This window comes from Gymnoscopelus braueri (genome assembly GCF_963280865.1).
Source record: "Gymnoscopelus braueri genome assembly, chromosome: 24".
NCBI classification, from domain to species: domain Eukaryota; kingdom Metazoa; phylum Chordata; class Actinopteri; order Myctophiformes; family Myctophidae; genus Gymnoscopelus; species Gymnoscopelus braueri.
The window spans coordinates 26,677,066-26,698,866 of record NC_137626.1 but is presented as its reverse complement, the minus strand read 5'-3'; the positions used below and the strand labels follow the sequence as shown (position 1 = coordinate 26,698,866).

The window sequence follows — 21,801 nt, the reverse complement described above, 5'->3', positions numbered from 1 at the left end:
CTGGACTCGGCAACTACAAAAGCCTTTTCATGTCGCCACTATAATTACAGCCTACACACTTGCGTGCACGCCCGCACACACACACACACACACACACACACACACACACACACACACACACACACACACACACACACACACACACACACACACACACGGCCGCAGTCACACACACATGCATGCACACGCTGCATGATGCACACACACACGAGAGAGAGAGACGAGCATGGCAACCGCGTTGTGTCTTTGAGTCTGTGCTGTGCCTGCCTGTGTGTGTGTGTGTGTGTGTGTGCGTGCTCTGCATGTGCTGCTATACACAAAAGGGTGAGCTATTTTTATCTCACCCCCCCTCCTCCTCTTCGTCTCCACACCCCCCACCCCATCCCTCCCCCTCCCCTTCTCTCTCGCTCTCTTTCTCTCTCTCTCTCTCTCTCTCCTTCTCCTTCGCTCACTCCCCGTTCCTGCCAGCCACATTTGCTGTGCTGAGCACAGTCGGTATCAGTACATCCCCCCTCGCCTCTCTCTCTCTCTCTCTCTCTCTCTCTCTCTCTCTCTCTCTCTCTCTCTCTCTCTTGCGCGCGCTGAACTCGTACAGGCGAAGACGAGGGAACTACATGCCGATTAAAGGCCGCTCCCCTCGCTGTTTTGCCGTTTTCCGCGGACATCAAGCCTCATCCCGGGGCCCCACCTGCGACCGCCGTGCAGCCCAGGACCTCTGCAGTTTAGCCGGGCACAGTGTGTCCTGTCAGCAGCCATGAATCGCGGTTTAGCTCCGTTGATGGTAGCGACTTGCGGATGACCCGAAGCCCCTGGTTTGGACTCTTATTGGCTGGCCCGGCTTTGTTGAGTTTTTTTTTTTGGGGGGTCCTTTTTTCTTTTCTTCGTGGGGTATTGAGTTGCGTGAAGGTCTGTCTTAATGTTGCGGACCATATTTGAAGCGGAGTGTTCACTCTCTCCCACAGAGGGACTCCTGGCCAAGGAGCAGCCCCTGGAGGTGCTGAAGACATCGGCGCTCAACCACATCCCGACAGGTAAGACAGGGAGGTGTGTGTGTGTGTGTGTGTGTGTGTGTGTGTGCGTGTGTGTGTGTGTGTGTGTGTGTGTGTGTGTGTGTGTGTGTGTGTGTGTGTGTGTGTGTGTGTGTGTGTGTGTGTGTGTGTGTGTGTGTGTGTGTGTGTGTGTGTGTGTGTGTGTGTGTGGGTGCTCGTATGCGTGTTTGTATGTCATGCGCATGTGTGTTTCTGTCAACCCAAGCTTGTGGATCTGAGTCTGAGCCCACACCTCATTGGATGTGTCCTATGTCACTCTGCATCATCTAATTGAGGAAGGTGATTTGTTTGTTTTTTAGACCAGAATGGCTGCAGGCCTTTTTTTTTACCCATTAAAACCGGGAACGCAATCTGTGTAACCACATAAACCATTATTTTATACTTTGGCTGATCGAAAATAGCAGATATACAAGCCGCGCTATGAGCTTGTAGTTCTGCTATTTTTGAAAAATCGTGAAAATTTGTGCAAATCTTTGAATATACATATTTTTTAAGCAAACATTTTTTACTCAAACTTTGCTTCTGGGGGTCCCTGGAACAAAATATTTTGAGATGGGGGTCCAAATACATATAATTTTGGAGGTCCTTGACGTGAAAAAGTTTGAAAACCTCTGATATAACAACATATGTTTTTCAAAAAACTGTTATAGGATTTAGAAGACATTTGTAGAATCGGAACCTCAGACATTTGTAGAATCGGAACTCAGGCCTTAATGGGTTTTGGGAATTACCGTGATTTGGCTTTTGCTCGTTAGATAAACGCAAGCGCAAGAGACTTTTCTTATTCGTTTTTTACCATTGCACTTGCGTTGAATGGGAGCCAGCTCCCATGACCGTAATCACACTGTAGAGGCCTTAGATAGGAGACCTTTCAGAACACTCCAGAGGAAGGCCCTCTGAAAAAATACTAAGCAGTATAAAGTGGAAGAAACCTATTCGGCGCGTATTCCCTGATACAGTTTGGTCGTCCCCAAAACCAATGAGTTTGGTTGAGTCACTTCCTCTCTCTGTACCGTGGGGAGCGGGAATATTGAAAAAAAGGATGCGTCGCCGTCGGGCCTGTAAGGCAGTGATTATCAACCCTTGGGCCGGGGGGCCCCACTGGGTGGGCCGTGAGGATATTGTAAGTGGACCCCCCCCCAAAATAATTGGCAAAACACTTAAGATCGTAATGATAATATAACATTAATATAAAAAAGTGATACCAATAAATAAGAACTAGTTCCAATTGATCCAAGGTGGAACACAGTCGATTGATGGACCATTAATATAAATACAGTAAATACATTGTTGAGTTAACCACTTAACAGCCTGCCGTGTTAAGTGGTCAGAGGGGTGGGCCCCGTGAATACTTTCAATATTTTTCAAGTAGGCCCTGATAACAGTAAATGTGGAGAACCACTGCTGTGAGGTATATTATTGTGGCTCTCTCCCTCTGACACAATCACACCCTCACTGAGCGTTATCTTAACCCATTAAGACCGGGAAGGCATCTGTGTCATCTTAAGATTTCTTTAGGCTGTTCAAAAATTGCAGATCTACAAGCTCATAGCGTGCCGCGCTATGAGCTTGTAGATCTGCTATTTTTTTTTTTGTGTGAAAAATGTGTCCCTGGAACAACATATTTTGAGATGGGGGTCCGCGGCCAAATACATATCATTTTGGGGGTCCTTGACATGGAAAAGTTGGAGCACCACTGATATAGCAACATACTGCTAGGATTTAGAAAACATTTTTAGACATGTATTTGGCCGCGGACCCCCATCTCATAATGTTTTGTTCCAGGGACCCCCCCCCCCAGAAGCAAAGATTTAAGTTACAAATGTTGCCTTTGAAAATATATATATTCAAAGATTTGCACACATTTTCAAGATTTTTCCAAAATAGCAGATCTACATGCTCATAGCGCGGCACTCTATGAGCTTGTGTATCTGCTATTTTTGAAGAAGAAAAATAAATCTAAAAATGACACAGATGCGTTCCCGGACTGAATGGGTTAATATAGCTCTAGGTACATCCGATGACAACGGGGGGACGCTAACGAGAGGCGATAAAGTCGTTAACGATGGAAGTGTTAAGCAGGGCGACGAGAAAACAAGGAGGGTTGCAGAGAGGAAAGAGATGGACACAATTAGTGAGAGAGAATCATAGAGAAAGAGAGAGAGAGAGAGAGAGAGAGAGAGAGAGAGAGAGAGAGAGAGAGAGAGGACTGTAGCTGAGGTATTCTGAAAGGGAATCCAGTGTGTGATGTAATGAATGCATTATGCATAGCCTAATTGTATAATGAGCCTGCGTAAACAGTTCTGTGCGTTTTGACTGTTTTACCTTAGAAATACAACTTGGCGTTTTCGATTAACAGAGTACAGTATTACAACAGCAATAATGCACTCTTCTTCCACTGATCTTCTTTCTCTGTCTCTCTCACACACACACACACACACACACACACACACACACACACACACACACACACACACACACACCATCTTGCACCTTGTACAACGTACAATCCTCCGTGTTAGTTTAACTCCGATTTACAGTTACAAATAGACAAATGAATACTGAGGATTTTACTTTGTAGAGCTGAAAGTTGGTCTCGTTTAAATAGATATAATATTGATACAAGATCGTCTGAGATCGTAATATGGCGATATAGCTTAAATATAGTTTCTTCCTGGTATTGAATGCTGCATTACAGTGAAGTGATGTTCTGAACACATTAGGCTGTACTGTCATTATTAGACATTACTAAAGATCTTTTCTCCAAAAATTCGATGTGCTCGATAGAGGCATTCGGTCAAAGATATTGCAATATTTCATTTGATATTGTCCAGCCTTACTGCACATGTCCGCTTGTGTTGGTTGCCCAGGCAGGGAGGTGTGTGTGTGTGTGTGTGTGTGTGTGTGTGTGTGTGTGTGTGTGTGTGTGTGTGTGTGTGTGTGTGTGTGTGTGTGTGTGTGTGTGTGTGTGTGTGTGTGTGTGTGTGTGTGTGTGTGTGTGTGTGTGTGTGTGTGTGTGTGAGAGAGAGCATAGTGGCGGGTCTATTTTCTGCACGCCTCTGGCAACCTGATAAAATATTGAAAATACACAAGAGCAGCTTCATCAGATATTCTTGAAATCTGGTGTTGGACACACTCAGTTATTCCTTTTTGCAAATCCTCTTTGTGTCTTTGTGATATTCTCCTTCTGAAGGAAAGAAACAAACAAAGATTGACATTTGAATTTGAGAACATTGACATTAAAAACACAAATAACCTTTTATTTAACCTCAAGACCTATTCAAAAATGTTCAAAAATAGCTAAAATCTACGCTCAAAATGCGTTCTAACGTGACGTGTTGTGAGCTTGTAGATCAGCAGTTTTTGAACATTTTAACACATTTTCTCCTATTATGACGTGCCCAAAATAGGGATGCCAAGTTGAAAGCAGTTAAAAATTAATTGGCTGCATAATTACTGATACTGTCGTCAAAAAAGTCAAATAATAGTTCACATATCGGCCCGACCGATATATTGGTCTGGCCCTAAAACAAACCATCTATGGATGTGCGATAATGGGTAAAACAGTAGGTTAATTGCTGTTATTGTATCGCTGTGATCACAACTGTTAATGAATGATTATTAGATGAAATAATAATTGATAATTGTTCATCTCAATTAATTTTGGAATTTGCTTTCACTTACTTTCAACCTCAGCGGTCATTCTAAATTAAATCCAATATTTCAGTATTGCCAGTAATGCCAAGTTGCCAACGTTCAACGTCAATTGTAGAAATTAAACTGTAGTGTGCAGTTAAAAAACTAGCACTCCTGCAGCCCTAGAGCACTGTGCACACAGGCAAGAAATGTCTGGGTAAACTTCCTGCAATCAGGTGCAGTTCATCATTTACATGTTGTCTGTCGACATCCCCGCTGTGACCTCAGCCTAATGTCATTTAAATGCCGACCTGACGCCGCGGTTCCGTCCTTTCTGGACGCAAACCCTGTGGTGGCCACACCTGGTCACCTGCCTGTGGTTTGGCGTTTGTTGTTTGCACTTCACAGCCAAGCTAAACGCATGACTTTGGTTTTACCCAAAGCAGGAGTCGTCTGCTGAAGTTTGACCAAAACAAAAACTGTCTGTTTTGACTGACTCTCCTTTTCTTTGTCGTTCATGTCGACTATGCCGTGACCTGGTAACCCAAAATGGTGTGTGTGTGGTTTGGCTCGGGGGGTGTTTTATCTGCCTTCCGCAAGAGGACCCCACTCTCCTCTCTGGGTGACTCAATGGCAAGGCACTTAACACTGCCAGGTGGCGGGGTTCAATTCCCTCCGGGGTCATTCATACTAAAAATATACGTGCCACTCGTGGTGCTTTCAGGTGCTTTGGGAAAAAAAAAGAAAAAGGTGTTAAAATAGCATATGTTATTTTCTCCTACTCATTAATTTATGCTCTTGTCCTTCAGCACAGGCAATGAGGTGACATGCTAGACCTTCAAAGAGTGGGAAGGCCTTCTGAGAGAACCAAGAAAATAGACCAGACAGGTCACGCAGTAAAGATATGTTGTTGTTGTTTACTTACGATTTTGTTTTTATAATTTTTTTGTCAATTTTGTTTGCCAGTAACATAGATCAACTGGAATTGAGCTAGGGGACGTTTGCACTCATGTGGTCGACGCGCTAAACCGGCCATGTACCAGTACCGCCCCTGAAGGCGTTTTCTTGCATGGAGTCAGTCTAGCATGACAGTCAAAGGAGGCAGAACAGGCCATACTATTTTCAGCTCCGCTTAATTCCCTGTTGTTTTCTATTTTTAATACCCGGCAACATATTTAACATAATGCACCAGGGCCTTCCTCTGCGCCGCCGCCTCTGCCGAAACTTCTGCGGGTCAGCGGGCTGAGGTGGAACTCTGCATATCATGCGCCCATCTCTCGTCTTCCCGTGTCCCTCTCGTCTCCCCGTCTCGCATCTTAAATCCAAGCCCTCTCCTTCACCCTGTCTCGTCCCTTCCTCCCTTCCCCTCCCCTTCCCTCTCCTCCCCTCCCCTCCTGAAGCTGCATGGATGCAGTCTGGTGGATGACGTCAACTGGGCCGGCGAGGACAAGCCGGAGCATGTTTTGGAACAGAGAGGCTCGCCGCACCTAGACACGTCCCACCCTTGCGCCCTCATTCTCCCTACCCCCCCCACCCCCTCCCCTCGCCTATCTCTCTCCTTTCTCTTCTCTCAGCTCCTCTGTCTGTCCTCCAGTGTCACATTCAGCAGCTTGCGGTGCCCGTTGTCCTCTACTCAAAAGCCTGCGATCAATAAACAAAATAATAATAATTCAGAGTGATTTTCTTGCATTGGAGCAAAGTATTTCACCATCGCTCCTTGGAGATTCAGCAAGCAGCACTAACAAACAGTAGGATCATGTGCACCTGTCCCGTGCATGTTGTCCCCTGCAGAAATGAAGTGGATGAGACCACTCGCCAAGCTAGCCGCTGCTATTTTCTGCCACCAACAGATGTGCTACTTGTTGCCCCCCTCTCTCTATCTCCCTCTCGTATGCCACTCCCCTGTACAGAATAGCTTTTATCTTGCTATCTCTCGGCATAAGAAAATAAACAAATCCCAGTACTGTTTTTTACCGAGGCTGCTCCGCACTGCTCCGTTCAGCACAGCAAGACATCTATTAGGCCTAACGAGCGCCAGGCTCGGGCCATCAGACCACGGGACATCAACTCAGCGGAACCGATCCCCAAATCAGAGATGTCGGCTCCCGTTGTCATCTGGTATAAATAGATCGCCACTTGGGAGCCAGAAGTGTTGTGTGTAGTTGCACCCGAGGGGTCGTAAGCACACCATGATTTGTTGCAGGGGGGAGACCGAAGGTAGGGAGGGAGGGAGGAATGACGGGAGTAGAAAGGAGGTTGTACATGTGGGCCCCCCCCCGTGGAGTAGGCAAGACGCGAGCAGGGTTGGAGCGTCAGGTCAGGTGCATTCTGAAGGTGTGTCAGAGGAAGGGCCGGGTAATTAATCCAAAATATATCGAAACCGACATTTTTTAACCCATAACTGACTTAATCTCGCTCATGTAGGTTAATCCACTGTTTCCCAAACACTGGGTCGGGACCCATTTTATGGGCCGCGGACACATTTTTATGGGTCACATGTAAATATTGAAATATTTTGTTTCCTACATTTTCTTTTTAATTATTATTTCAAATCATTTTCAAAAACATTTCCAAAAAAATGCACAATTTTTCATGAATTAAAAACGTCCAAATGTTTTACAATACAATACTTTTTTTTGTTTTATCTAACAAATTCCATATAACTTTATTATAAAGTTATAATATAGTGATTAGTCTGAATAACCACAACCTTGTATTCTACTTCTTTGTACAATGATGTACAAAAATTGTGAAAATAGCCGATCTACAAGCTTGCACGCATTGTGAGCTTGTAGATCGGCTATTTTCACTTTTTGTATCGTTTATTATTCGTAACCGAGGCAAAAGTTTGAAATAATCCTGATATTGATTTGAAGTCCTATCGCCCAGCCCTGGTCAGGGGGACAGCGTGGACATTGATCTGGGCAATGATCTTAGTGTTAGTATGATATTTATGTGCCAATGTCATTCAATATGTTTTTTATATATCTCTTTATTTACTGGAATCAGACTTTTGAATAACAGATTAACGGACAGGGCAGGGAGGGTAGCTGCATACATCAATCACAAACAAATGTCAATGAATAAGAGGAACAGGACGGCCTGCCGGTTAGACGTACTGTCCTACAACTAAAAGATCACACGTTTCCTTTTGCAGACTTCAGTCGGCATTCAGAATGTAAGTGTGTTACACTTTTAACGGAAAACAAAAAGAAACACCTTCAGCTTGACAAGTCGCTGTGACGCCACAAAGCCACCCCGTCAGTAAACTATCCTTGTTGTTCTCTAATCTTTCCAAGTAGAGCTGTCGGTCGAGTCAAAACGACGTTTCAAATCACGCACCTGTGATGCTGTGGTTGTTCAGAACGCCTGGAGCCACATGATGCCACCTGTTGGAAGCTTTCTCTCTTGTTTCATCCTTCCTCTGTTCAGCGCTCCACTTTCCTACAGTCTGTCCGTCAATCTATCTAGAACAGTGTTTCCCAAACGTTTTAGCCTGAGACCCAAAAGAGAAGTATGGTATCTCCCCAGAACCCAAACTTACAAAAAAAAAATTGTTGAATTAACCACTTAAGCCCTGTTTAATCCTATATTCAATTTGCCTAGTGGGTGGACTTCCGGGTTATCTGCAAAGGGGCGGAGTTTGTGTAGGACTCTTTGTTTCTGCTATGTTGAAGCTACTGTGTGTTCTAGCAGACCACGTGTCCAATGTCCTACACATTTAGCCTAAAAATCGATCCTGGCTGTAGCCTTTGGATCGTGTACTTTTAATTGTTCAGTATACATGTGTAAGCGTTCTTTGGGACATATTTTGGCTCAGTAGTGCACCACTCTCTATCGTCACGCATATTACGGCGCCCCGAAAGGGCTCTTACGCGCACAGGGCCCCGTCCTGTGGAAGGGGGGAGGGGGACGGGGGCATGAACGAAAGTCTGAACCTAACAGTTTCAGGAAGTGCACTGGTTCGTTTACGTTCACGCCGGAGACCGAATAGAAGCATTTGCAACGAATCGGTCATGAACGTCCCATCACTGTGGTGACACACAGTAGCGTAGTGTGTCACTACGCACACACACTGTTAACGGAGAAACAACAACACAACAACACGGCCGGACGGACTTTCAAATCAATGGCAGTTTATGGTGTAATGTGCAAACATATGGTGGACATGGAACAATAACATCACGGACACAACTTCAGGTTTCACCGTGCTCTGTTGTTCTCTAAACAAAACAGCCATGGGACCACGCAACAAAACATCACTGGACTTTTGCACATGCAAAGTGTGTGTGTGTGTGTGTGTGTGTGTGTGTGTGTGTGTGTGTGTGTGTGTGTGTGTGTGTGTGTGTGTGTGTGTGTGTGTGTGTGTCTGTATGACCATAATAATTGTAATAATAGTACGGTATATAGCCTATATTGAGGCTACTAGATGTGAGGGTACCTTGTCCTCTATTAGTGAAAATTGCCGATTTGCCGATTTACAATTTCACACACAAAATAACACATAACACACCTACTACTTATACACACACACAGGTAGGTGAGAAAGATGTATTTTACCTTTCATTGGAGACCGGTGTATTTTCCTCTTCTAGCATTGTTGATGCTGCTAGTATTTTCCCAATTAAAATGGATTGATTGATTGGTTGATTGAAACCTTTATTCTTCAGAAGTTGTCCTGCATGATGGAGATTATGATGACATAATTACAGCATGAAGATGGCAAGTCCTACTGACCTACTTAATAGTTCTTTTTTTTTACAAATATAACATGAAAAGTAATTGTTGTTTAATGGTGGTTTGTTAATTAAAACAGTGCCGACCTGAGTGATATAAATTACAGAATTGGGGCTGGGGGGATGCGGTGCTTTTCATGATGAGATGGCATCAGATTGTCTAAAGATTTGACGTTGATAGACTGAGACAAAACCGTTTATAGAAGAGGTGGGGGGGGGGGGAATCAATGGCGGGTTGGAGTGCCGAGTTTTCTTTTTCTCCCTTGAATGAAATAAAAAAAAGAATAAATAAAATAAAATGCAATTAACACCATTCAAAATATGTCACTTTTTGTCTCTGAGGGGAAAGGGCTGGGGCTCAAGCCCTTTGGGCCCAGTAAGATAACATAAACACTTGTGTTCACACCTCAAGTGTTCCTTGCGGGGAAATTCAGGTGTCATAGTAGCAGCAACAGCTGTGTCCACCAAGGCGTTTTTTTTATTTTAATTTTCCTGAGCGCAGCAGCGTATGTTTTGAATTGCGGGAGTGTCAAGTTTTTTCGCTATACTAGAAATGCCAGCAGTGGGACGAGGCGCTGAGTGGCGTTTGAATGGGCATTCTATCAGCTATAAATATATGTGTGAATATAAGTAAGTCTCACAACCGAAGTCCTTAATATCCATTAGTATTCGTCGACGTGCCTGAGCCCACTACATTTTAAGCACTATTTTATACGAAGATAGCCGTTGCGAGGCGTTGTGAGCTTGCAGATCTGCAATTTTTTTAACATCTTGAAAAATGTGGCCAGATTTTGAATATTTTCTCTGCAAAAATAGGGATGCCAAAGTTAATGGGATAAAAAAGGAAAGGAAAAGAAAGCAGTGTCTGGAAAAGCTCATGGTAGTCTTCTGATCTCTGTGTGTGATAGACATACGACTGTCTGTTGCGTAAGAGCAACTTCTATATACGTGAGTCCTGGAGATTTTGTCTTTGTTTTGGTTTGCTCTGAGTGCCTCCATATAGTTCCCTATCCCGCGTGTATCAGTAAACTGAGATATGTGTTTGACGTCACCACTTGTATACAGAGATGGACAGATATCAAAGAGTTTATCTTTGCCAAGTGGTCACTAGGACGGTCTCTCAGAAGGCCAGAAATGCCTCTTCAAAAGCCGGCTGTTGCATATTTCTGGCTGACACAGTTCTTGTAAGGTACCTGACTTTGATTTAAATTCACTGGATTGATTTTGAGGCATTTCCAATTGATTTGATGGTAGCACATAGATACTTAATGATTTATTACTAGATAATGCAGAGGTTGATTATGATTTATTAGGTAGTACAGAATAGATATTGATTATGATGTATGGATACACAAGCTAACTAACTAACTAATCTGTATGGTAAAAAGAAAGAAAGAAAAACGAAGAGCTTGAGTCAAACACTGGTACGTATGACATTGAACATAGGCTAGATGCCACAATGATTAAATAATAAACCCCAAGGATGAAGTGTTATGAAACCGTAAACAACTTGACACACAGAGGTCGTTCCCCGTCTTTTGAAATCGTCCCTCCAGCCACTGTGAGGGGAAAGTCCTCCTTCAGCTTTCACCTGAAACCATTTTGCGGTTTTATTTGTTTGGGAAATGTAGTCAAATTCCAGGCCAGGAATTTGAGCGCACGGTAGTAAACCGCACGAGAGAGGGAGACAGAAGGGGGGGGCAATCAAGAGGGAGGGGGTGTGGAGAGAGAGAGACTGATCGAGAGGGAGAGAGGGAGAGACCGATCGAGAGAGAGGGAGAGAGAGGAAGAGACTGATGGAGAGGGAGAGAGAGGAGGGGAAGCAATGAAGACGGCTAAAAGAGGTGGAATGCAGGGAGAGCAAGAGAGGGAAAGCAACGAGGATGCACTGCGCTTAAAGTGACGGACGAGTCAGTCGCACATCTACATGGCACAAGTCAAATAGAGGCAGAGAGACAGAGTGAACAGCAGGGCTGAGAGGGAGAGTTGTAAAGTGTGTGTACGTGCGAGCGAGCGAGCGTGTGTGTGCGTGTGTGTGCGTGTGTGTGTGTGTGTGTGTGCGTGCGTGATGGTTCCTGGAAAAGCAGGAGACTGCAGAATAAACAGGCAGCATGCCTGAGACTGCCCTGTGATGTCATCACTGGGCAAACGAGGGAAGGTGGGAGGAGGAACAGACAGAGAGAGAGAGAGAGAGGAAGGGAGGGAGAAAGAAGAATATGGAGGTAGAGAAAGGGAGAGAGGGAGATAGAGAGTGGGGAGGGACAGCCATCAGGTTTGAACAGAGAGGGGCGGAGGGACACAGGGAGCAAAAAGTGTCTTCGAGAGAGAGAGAGAGAGAGAGAGAGAGAGAGAGAGAGAGGAGGCAGAGCAGCCGGAAGACAGTCAGCAAACGGATCACACCAGCATTACCACTAAACACACTGACAGACCATAGCAGCAGGATCGCACCAGCAGCATTACCACTAAACACACTGACAGACAGACCATAGCAGCAGCAGGAACACTGTGGTCTGGGCTGCAGAGAGGCTGCTAAGAGAGAGAGGCACACAGCACTGATGGGTAGGTGGCCCACAGCGGCAGGGCTAGCGCCCTTCTCTATCTCTCTCTCTCTCTCTCTCTCTCCCTGTCTCTCTCTCTCCCTGTCTCTCTCTCTCCCTGTCTCTCTCTCTCCCTGTCTCTCTCTCTATGCTCCATCTCTCTCGTCTGCCTGTTCTTATTGTGTATGTGTATTATTTACCAATTAGCACTGCTGGTGACAAGAGGCTATAGGCTCCCCATCTCTCACTCGGGTATGATTTTGTCCGTAATTACTACTGTTGGGGCCAGGGATGCTATAGGAAGTCTTTGTCTCAATCTCTCTCTCATATTGTGTACAGTTAGCAATTAGCAGCAATGGGGACAGGGATGCCGTAAGTGTGTGTGTGTGTGTGTGTGTGTGTGTGTGTGTGTGTGTGTGTGTGTGTGTGTGTGTGTGTGTGTGTGTGTGTGTGTGTGTGTGTGTGTGTGTGTGTGTGTGTGTGTGTGTGTGTGTGTGTGTGTGTGTGTGTGTGTGTGTGTGTGTGTCCGTCTATGTCTGTGGGTGTTTGTGAGAGTAACTCAGAATAGCGTGGGCAAGAACATTTTGTTCAGCAGTGGCCCTGTATGCGGTAGTATCTGGACGTAAATAGATAAATGGCCAAGCTAACGGTTCAAAATATACTAATTGAGTTGCGAGAGCTTTGTAATGGACTCATGCAGCCAGTGTGTGACGTTGACCTGCCAACCTTGCAGCCTTTGCTGAGCTGCACTGCCGAGCTCACAGGGAAAGGCTGAAGCTATAGCGGCTGATGGCACAGCACTGCAGGGGAGACACGATGGGCAAGACCCCAGAAATACAGTACACAAGAGACTTTACCAGTGGCCAAAAAAAGATATCAGTAACCCGAGTGGCCTTAAAATCAGAATGCATTTTATTTTCCGGTCGCATGTCCTTAGAAGTTGCTGTTTGGTTTATGAGGCGCAGCCTTCTGCCTGCATAGGACTTACCAAATGACAAGGATGGACTATGCAGGATATTTGGTGCTGTATTTACACTCGATCAAGCGCTATATTCTATCAACTGCAGCCAAAGCACGCCGTACGGACACAGTTGTGCAATGTAATTACTCATTTTAGCAAAGCCAAATCATAGCAAGGCAAGGCAGGTTTATTTGTATAGCACATTTCAACAACAAGGACATTCTAAGTGCTTTACAAAAAAACGTTAAGAACATTTAGACACAAAAGGAACACATTATTGAAGGACATTTATATATGATGAAATATTGTTGTTAAAGCGTCAAAAGAACAGGAAATAAGTTGACATAAAACTGAAAAATAAGATGATAAAATAACAGATCAGCACAATAAATTTATCAGAAATCTCATTTTAAGGCAGCGGCAAACGGAAAGGTTTTCAGCTTTGATGTAAAAAAACAAGAGTTGCAGCAGACCTGCAGTTTTTGGGGAGTTAGTTCCAGATACAGTATGTAGTGCATAATAAGTGAACACTGCGTGCTGCCTTCTACATGTTTAGTTCTGATTCTGGGGACAGAAAGCAGCCCTGTCCCAGATGACAGGACAAGAATAGATGGTTCATGATGTATGTTGTAGCTCAAGATCAGAAATGCATTTTGGCCCTAAACCATTCAATGCTTTATTCAATTAAATTCAAACTTTATTCCAGACACACAGGGGGGTCCATAGAGTCCATACAACACAACAAATAAATAAAAAATATTTTATAAAACCAACAGTAGTATTTAAAAAAAACATTGACATTTTCAATTCTCTGACAGTCAAGTGTAAAGATCAGCCAACTGGAGTGATATGATTGGTATTGGTAAGGCGTTGTTTTTTATCATGCAAACATTAATGTAGTAGTTTTGTAAAGCTTTTTTTTTTGGTGACATGGGCCTGGTGGAGAGAATAATGATGATGCATCACAAAACATGTAAAATACAGCATTTCATGACCGAATAGGTCATGAAATGGATATTCTCCGCGCTCTTGGATATTCAACATAATACAGTTTAGTGCCATTATTCAACGACCATTGGCAATGCTGCACAGTAAAAAATCCCCAGTGTTAATGTATTCATTTGTATCTCCGAGAGTGCCTCGCCTTGCATAAATGTAACTTTGGTAAAATGAGTAATTGCATTGCACAATTATGTCCGTACGGCACACATTGGCTGCGGCTGATAGAATGTAGCGCTTGATCGAGTCCATTTGTATTCTGTCAGAGTTAAATTAAATGCAATCCAGAACTTATTTAAATGAATAAATCTTTATTTTAACCATGGAGTATGTTAATACAATATAACTTGTACATCTGCCAGTGGGTGGAACTTGGAGCTGGTCTCCCCACTCTTGCACTGAGACCCATGCGCGGGGTAGGACACCTACTAGTTGACAAGTAGTAGTGCCTGAAGCTCATCTGCCCTAGCCAAGCAGGGACTGCCTCTTGGGATGAGTGGTAGAAATGTTATCCCACTGGTGGAAGAAGTACTCAGATATTTTACTTAAGTAAAAGTAGCAATACCACAATGTAAAAATACTCTGTTACAAGTAAAAGGCCTGTGTTCAAAATGTTACTTTAGTAAAAGTACAAAAGTATTGGCATCAGAATATACTTAAAGTACCAAAAGTGAAAGTATTAAATGTTTGAAAATAGCAGATCTACAAGTTCACAACGCGCCGCGATGCGACGTGTTGTGAGCTCGTACATCGGCTATTTTCAAATAGCCTATGTATAAAATAGGGCTGAAGTGGTTTATGTATGTTTTATAATAATAATGTATATCTAACTAGTAACTAAAGTTATCAAATAATTTTAAAAGTACAATATTTTCCTCAGCGATGTAATGGAGTAAAATTAGAAGTATTGAAAATTGGAAATACTCCAGTAAAGTAAAAGTACCTCAAGTACAGTACTTGGGTAAATGTACTTTACACCACTGGTAAACACAGACTGAAAGACTTGGGGAAACAACGTTAAAGGAAAATAATCCCACAATGACGGGGAACATGTGGCATGATGTGAACAGGCACGGTAACGACACAGGTGTGTGTGAACGGGTGCTCATCACATGATGACGGTGTTATATAATGTATTGTCATCATCATTCCCTGTGTGACCTCCATCCTAAAGGACTTGTTGCATGTTTTCTTTCTCCCAACCTGCTGTGTGTGTGTGTGTGTGTGTGTGTGTGTGTGTGTGTGTGTGTGTGTGTGTGTGTGTGTGTGTGTGTGTGTGTGTGTGTGTGTGTGTGTGTGTGTGTGTGTAGGCCGGGGCCTCACCTGCAAACCTGGGAGCTGGGGGGGGGGGGGGGGGCAGCATGTTAATCATGCTAAATGACTATAATTGGCTAGGGAGATGTTAGCAGGAAGAGGAGACGTTCCCATGTGGTTGCTGTGCTTTATGTTTCTTCACCTCGGCTTGTACGGTCTCATCATCTAGTCAAATGAAAAATGCCCCAAAATCTTTATATCAAAGGGACATAGAAATATTACATGTCATGAAATGCATTTGACATGGTTTTAAGCGCTTTTCTATTTCTATCTAGTCACCAATGACTCGTGTGTGTGTGTGTGAGAGAGAGAAAGAGGGAGAGAGCGTATCCACCATAGAAATAAATGTATAGAACATACATTTCCATTCATAGTGACTCTGAGTGAGCATCCTTGTGAAAGAGGAAAGAGGGAGTGCAGCAATCGATCCATGTGGGGCTCTGTGACGCGTTTGTTCTGTTTGCAGATGTGCTAATAAGTACCTTGTATTTGATGCTAACTGGTGGCGGCTAAGTGCAAATTTGACTGTGGATAGCACTTGCTTTGCATGTACAAACTAGTTATTTGTGTGTGTGTGTGCGTGTGTGTGTGTGTGTGTGCGTGTGTGTGTGTGTGTGTGTGTATCTAGCACTAAAATAGGCCAATGATGACTCTGTGTTTGCCTCTTCATTAACACAAAGTTCCAAGCAAGCATCTCTGGCTAGCACCGTGCTCTCTGCAAACATGTAGATAAATAATCAGCCAATCGCCTCCTATTTATTCAGATTTAATGGGGAGGAAGCCGCATGATTGGAAGGCTTCCTGTGTAGTGATTTGTGGGTGGCTGGCCAGTCTGGAAGGTTTTGCACCAGCTCGGTTCAATGCAATCTTTGTCAGATGCTGCCAGCTTCCATGTTTGAATTATAGAATCCAGTTAGATTCTGGAGTCTGGTCTGCCAGTACAGTGAGGAGACTTGTGCGTGCTGATAAGAGTGTTTGTGTGTGTCTGTGTGTGTTTTGGCATCTTTGTGAGGACCGTTTTTTTTTTAACCGGCATTTATGCAGGTTCTGTTCTCGCTGTTCATCAGGCTGTTTTAGGGCTAAAACGGTATTGCACTGCTTATTTAGCATTTTCCTCACTTCATGTTGTGTGTTGTCTGCAAGCTGACGTCCTGTGCGTTCATTGTACCAATCAAGCACTTCTTCCTACTTGTATGTGTTACTGAGTACAGAGAAGCTTGAAGTCATGTTCTGATTTAGGCACATTCACCTGCTGGTACCAGCAGTCTACGAAAAACCACCAGCATAATCACAGGTTCCAAACCCGGATCCGCAGGACTATTGGTACTGCCGGGTCTTCCATCCTGCCAGGACATTAACTTCATTCACCTGGTGTCCTTGTAATTCTGGCTAAATTAAGTGGTAGTGCACACATGACCTTTGATCTTGGCCCTTAACCGTTCTAACCCCTCTCCCTTCTCTCTCTCTTTTTTGAATTCTCTCTGTCTTTACTCTCTCTTTCTCCCCCTGCCCCTCTCTCTCTCTTTCATCTGGCCTTCTCCTTCCCCTCTCACTCTTGCTTTCCATCTCTCCTTTCTCTCTCTCCATCTCAAATCTCATATCTTTATCTCCCTCTCTTTTTTCCTCCTTCCATCTGCCTTTCTCATCTCTCTCCCGTCTCTATTTTTCCTGTCCTTCTTCGACTCTCCATGCCCCCCCTTCTCTCTCTCTCTCTCTCTCTCTCTCTCTCTCTCTCTCTCTCTCTCTCTCTCTCTCTCTCTCTCTCTCTCTCTCTCTCTCTCTCTCTCTCTCTCTCTCTCTCTCTCTCTCTCTCACGCCTCTCTTCTCTGTCTTTCCATGCCTCTCTTTTCTCTCTCTCCATGTCACTCTTTATTTCTTTCCTCTGTCTCTTTCCCCTCTGTCCCTTCTCCATCCTCCCTCTCTCTATCTCTCTCCATCTCTCTCTCCTCAGTGGACATCAGCTCTGCTCTTCCTCTTCGTCTGCCTCCAGCAGCCATCCCCATGGACCTCAGAGTGGACCATCACCACCACCAGCAGCAGCAGCAGCAGCATCATCATCATCAGCATCAGCATCAGCATCAGCACCAGCATCAGCACCAGCTGTCCTCGCTGTCCCCGTCCGGCCAGCAGCCCGGCTCTGGGCCGGGGGTGGGCCAGGGCGGGGGCGGGGGTGGCGGCATTGGTCCGGGAGGGGGCGTGGCCCCGTCGTCGGGCAGAGAGCAGCAGCTGCAGCAGGAGCTGCTCACGCTGAAGCAGAAGCAACAGATCCAACGGCAGATCCTCATCGCCGAGTTCCAGCGGCAGCATGAGCAACTGTCACGGCAACACGAGGCCCAGCTCCAGGAACACATCAAGGTGAGTGTGTGTGTGTGTGTGTACTTGTTAGGGATGGGCATTTGAGGCCAGGACCGCTGGCCTACCGGTCCGGGCACTTAGGCTCTAATGCGGGTTCGAGTCCCGTTCCCGACGACCTTTGCTGTGTGTCACTCCCCGTCTCTCTCTCCCTGTTTCCTGTCGGTCTCCACAAAATTCTATCAATAAAGGCATAAAAGGCCCAAAAAAGTATCTAAAAATAAAAGGGATGGGCATTTGGACCTTTTCGTTGTAAACGTGTAACCTTTAGAATTTGGTCTGTATCTCATTCTGTGCGGCCGTTTTCTTCACTCCACATTTTTTGTATTGGGTATTGGAAAATATTGTATGACAATATAGCAATAATGTATAACAATTATAGATTATATTTAAGTGATTTATTCCATTAATATTCTGTTAATATTTTGTGTGTCATGTTTTACATGACTTAATCTTGGTTAATTTAGTCCTAAACGGTTAGTGACACACATTTCGGTTAACCATTTAACTGTCACATCCCTAGTGCTTAGGCCAGATGTCCCCACAAGTATAATAGAATTTCGGAAATAGACGTTGTGAGGACCGTTTTCCTTGTCTTCACAAGAAAAAATATTTGGGGGTTTAGGCTTAACGATTAGGAAAAGATTCAGGCTGGGGTTAGACATTTAGAGGCTAGGGTGAGAGTTACGCCTGATTCATTCTTTAGTGGCACGCTGGTGGCCTGAAAATAGACATGAGCTTTTAGATCTGCTTTTTTCAGCTTTGGGGTTAGGGTTAAAATGGCAAAAAAAAAATGGCATTCATAAACTCACCCTCCTAAAAGGTTGATTGATGTTGAAGTATAGTAATACAAACCTGTGTGTACATTGGTAAGTTCTATGTCCTCCCCGGGATTCGAACCTGTGGGGTGTCTTACCACTCATCCAAGAAGAAATCACCTGCTTGGCCAGGATATTGCGCTCGTGAGCTTCAGGTAGTATTACTTGTCAGCCAGTAGGTGTCCTACCCAACGCCAGGATTAAAATTTCTCAATGGAATAGTAGGGAGCCCCCCCCCCGCTCCAACCACTGCAGATGTGCTAGTTATTGTATTAACGTACTCTACCATACAGATTGGTTAAAAACCTTATATTCATCAGCCCATTAAATCCGGGAACGCATCTACAAATGTCTTCTAAAATCCTCTTCTAAAGATTTTTCAAAAATAGCAGATCTACAAGCTCATAGCACAGCACTCGGTGCCGCCCTATGAGCTTGTATATCTGCTATTTTTGAATAGCCAAAGTATAAATAATGGTCAAAGTGGTTACACAGATGCGTTCCCGGTTTGAATGGGTTAAAATAAGTTCTGGGTCGCAGTTTTAATTTATCTCTGTGTGTGTTTGAAAATTGAACCACATTGATCTGAGACTATAGACCGAAATGGACTCGTAATGTCGTAAAGTCTATTTTTTACACGTTAAATGAGCACTGAGAATTTTACAGTGCATCCTGAGAGGATCGGATGTTTTTAGACTGTCAGTTTTGCTGGTTTGTTTGCTAGCTTTAGTAGTTTTTATTGCTTTTTCAGAATGTCTCATCTAGCACAGCACTAAAGCGGTGCAGTTAGTGAGATTGGTATTTTGGGCATCGCAAGCAACATCATTTAAATGTAAATAGTTTAAAATCACATTAGGCAGTACTTCTAAAAACCTTTTAATGTCAAGGATCTCATTAATGTATTTGGCCTTGCACCCCTATCTGCAAATATTTTGTGTCGATTTCTTTGTCAATCTACAAGTTCACACACCGCATCGCAATTTCTGCTGGGGACCCTCTGGAATGCCCTCAAGGACCCCTGGGGGTCACTGGACCCCACTTTGAGAGTCACTGACATAAAGCACACATGGATTGATGTTGGAAGGAAAGGTTTTGATGCATTAAATCTATACAGTACAATCCATTCTTTAACCTTATACTTCGTTGATCGGGGTCCCCCAGGGGTCTATACTTGGTTCCCCTCCTTTTTTCCCCTCTGCACCAAATCTCTTTGCAGAGAACAGCCGACTAATATTAGGTAGACGAATGTTGCCTATGAGGGCATGGCCAGAATAGGGACGCAAAGGGTTCATGTGGTTAACTGCAAGTGTACAAATGGAACCAAATGGAACCATAAGGCCCTCTGAGAATGTTGTTTTGTTTTGGAGAGCGTCTGGAACCATCTTTCCCTCCTTTTGATTAAAACAAACCACACATCCTCTTGCTTTTAAGGAATTGCAGCAGTCGATACCACTCTTTCTTTTTTGTTGCACCCCCCCCCCCTTTTGATTAAATTACACCGCAAATATACAGCAGCAAAGGCTTTTTGGGAAAATTCATTTCCCATCCGCAGAGTTGTGTCTACAGACTCCTGCAGACGTGGGTTTGATTCTCACGTAAGACTTTGTTGATCACATCATCTGTCTGTCTGTCTGTCTGTCTGTCTGTCTGTCTGTCTGTCTGTCTGTCTGTCTGTCTGTCTGTCTGTCTGTCTGTCTGTCTGTAGATCTACAGTATCTACAGTATCTACAGTATCTACAGTATCTACAGTATCTATCTCTGATCTTTCTAGTTTCATATCACTGGATAGTGTTCAATAGACAGAAGGGCTTCAAGACGAGTGAGGTGTGTGTGTGTGTGTGTGTGTGTGTGTGTGTGTGTGTGTGTGTGTGTGTGTGTGTGTGTGTGTGTGTGTGTGTGTGTGTGTGTGTGTGTGTGTGTGTGTGTGTGTGTGTGTGTGTGTGTGGTGGGGCTGGAGGACCCCTCAGGTTGCTGCCAGTGACGCACACACTGGCCAGGGAGGACCTGCCTCAATCAGACCCATTCACAGCCAGTGTACACACACACACACTCAGACTTATGAATACACGAAGGCGTACGTACGTACACACACTCAAACATATGCATTTGCCATACACACACACACACACACACACACACACACACACACACACACACACACACACACACACTTGAACTCATGCATACTCATTTACAGTATGCAAGCGCACACACACACTTGAACTCATGCATGCACACACAGACAGACACATGCTCCTTTACAGTATGTAAGCGTACAGTATACACACGCGCGCACATGCACACACGCACAAACACACACACACACACACACACACACACACACACACACACACACACACACACACACACACACACACACACACTTGAACTCATGCATGCAAACACACACACACGCGAGCACACATATGTTCATTTTCAGTTTGTGTGTACATGCACACATGCACATAAACACATGCACACACTCGTATGTGGACATGCACGCTTGCACAAACGCATACAGCACACACGGGCACATTCACACACTTGCTTTATTTACACACGCTTGTGCTCTACTTTAATGCATGTGCGAGCACGCACCTGAAGTGCACGCACACGCACACACACACACACACACACACACACACACACACACACACACACACACACACACACACCTCACCCATATTGAAGTGTAGAGTATTAATAAGAGGGAACATCTGTTGACAGTTCTGGCCCCCCAACGCACACACACACACTCTATCCAAAAGTTCTCGCTCCTAATTGAAAGGCAGAACGAGCGAGGCTAAATCCTGGACGCGGGCCAAAGTTCGCTCATCAGCGCCCCGTTTTTCTCACGAACCCGCTCACCTCCCACTCACCTTCGTGCCGCTAATTTATGCACCGGCTGGTTCGAAACCATAGCGGTAAACACGAGCGCATGTCCCAGCGACCGAACAGCTATTAGGGGGTGCATAAAACCCCCTCACAAGGCGATTATGAACGCCGGGGCGAAATTACGTCCAATTAAATGGATCAAATATTGTCATTGGGCGCTCAGTGATAGTGCGCCGTAAGCGGGCGGATCATATTATCGACCGCTCGCGTCTTGGCACGGGGAAGAGTGAGTGCCGTTATGTGGCAGCAGGCTGATTGCACGTACAGAGTGTCTTTTATTTCTAAATCTTTATTTAACCTGCGAAGGCTTCGCCGAGTGGCCGCGCGCTGTTTGAGCAATGGCCTGCCTCAGTCGCATAGTTACTGACATTCACACCTGAGAGCTTCCCAAGACGACCACAGGCTTCAAATGTTGGCCAGCAACCACCTCGGGTCAACGGGCCCGTTGAGAGTCATGATGCAGGGAGGAGAGAGTGATGGTCATTCATTATCTTGTTCCTGGGC

The 21,801-nt window shown here is 44.7% G+C and overlaps 1 protein-coding gene across 1 annotated transcript in view; it reads left to right on the top strand.

Annotated features, from left to right (window-relative positions):
- The window catches only part of LOC308080875 (histone deacetylase 4-like), a 93,602-nt gene that overhangs the window by 23,163 nt on the left and 48,638 nt on the right, over positions 1–21,801 (top strand). Inside the window, 2 exon segments of the mRNA XM_080422924.1 lie at positions 963–1,031; positions 17,184–17,587. Of these exon segments, the coding sequence (XP_080279050.1) occupies positions 963–1,031; positions 17,184–17,587 (473 nt within the window).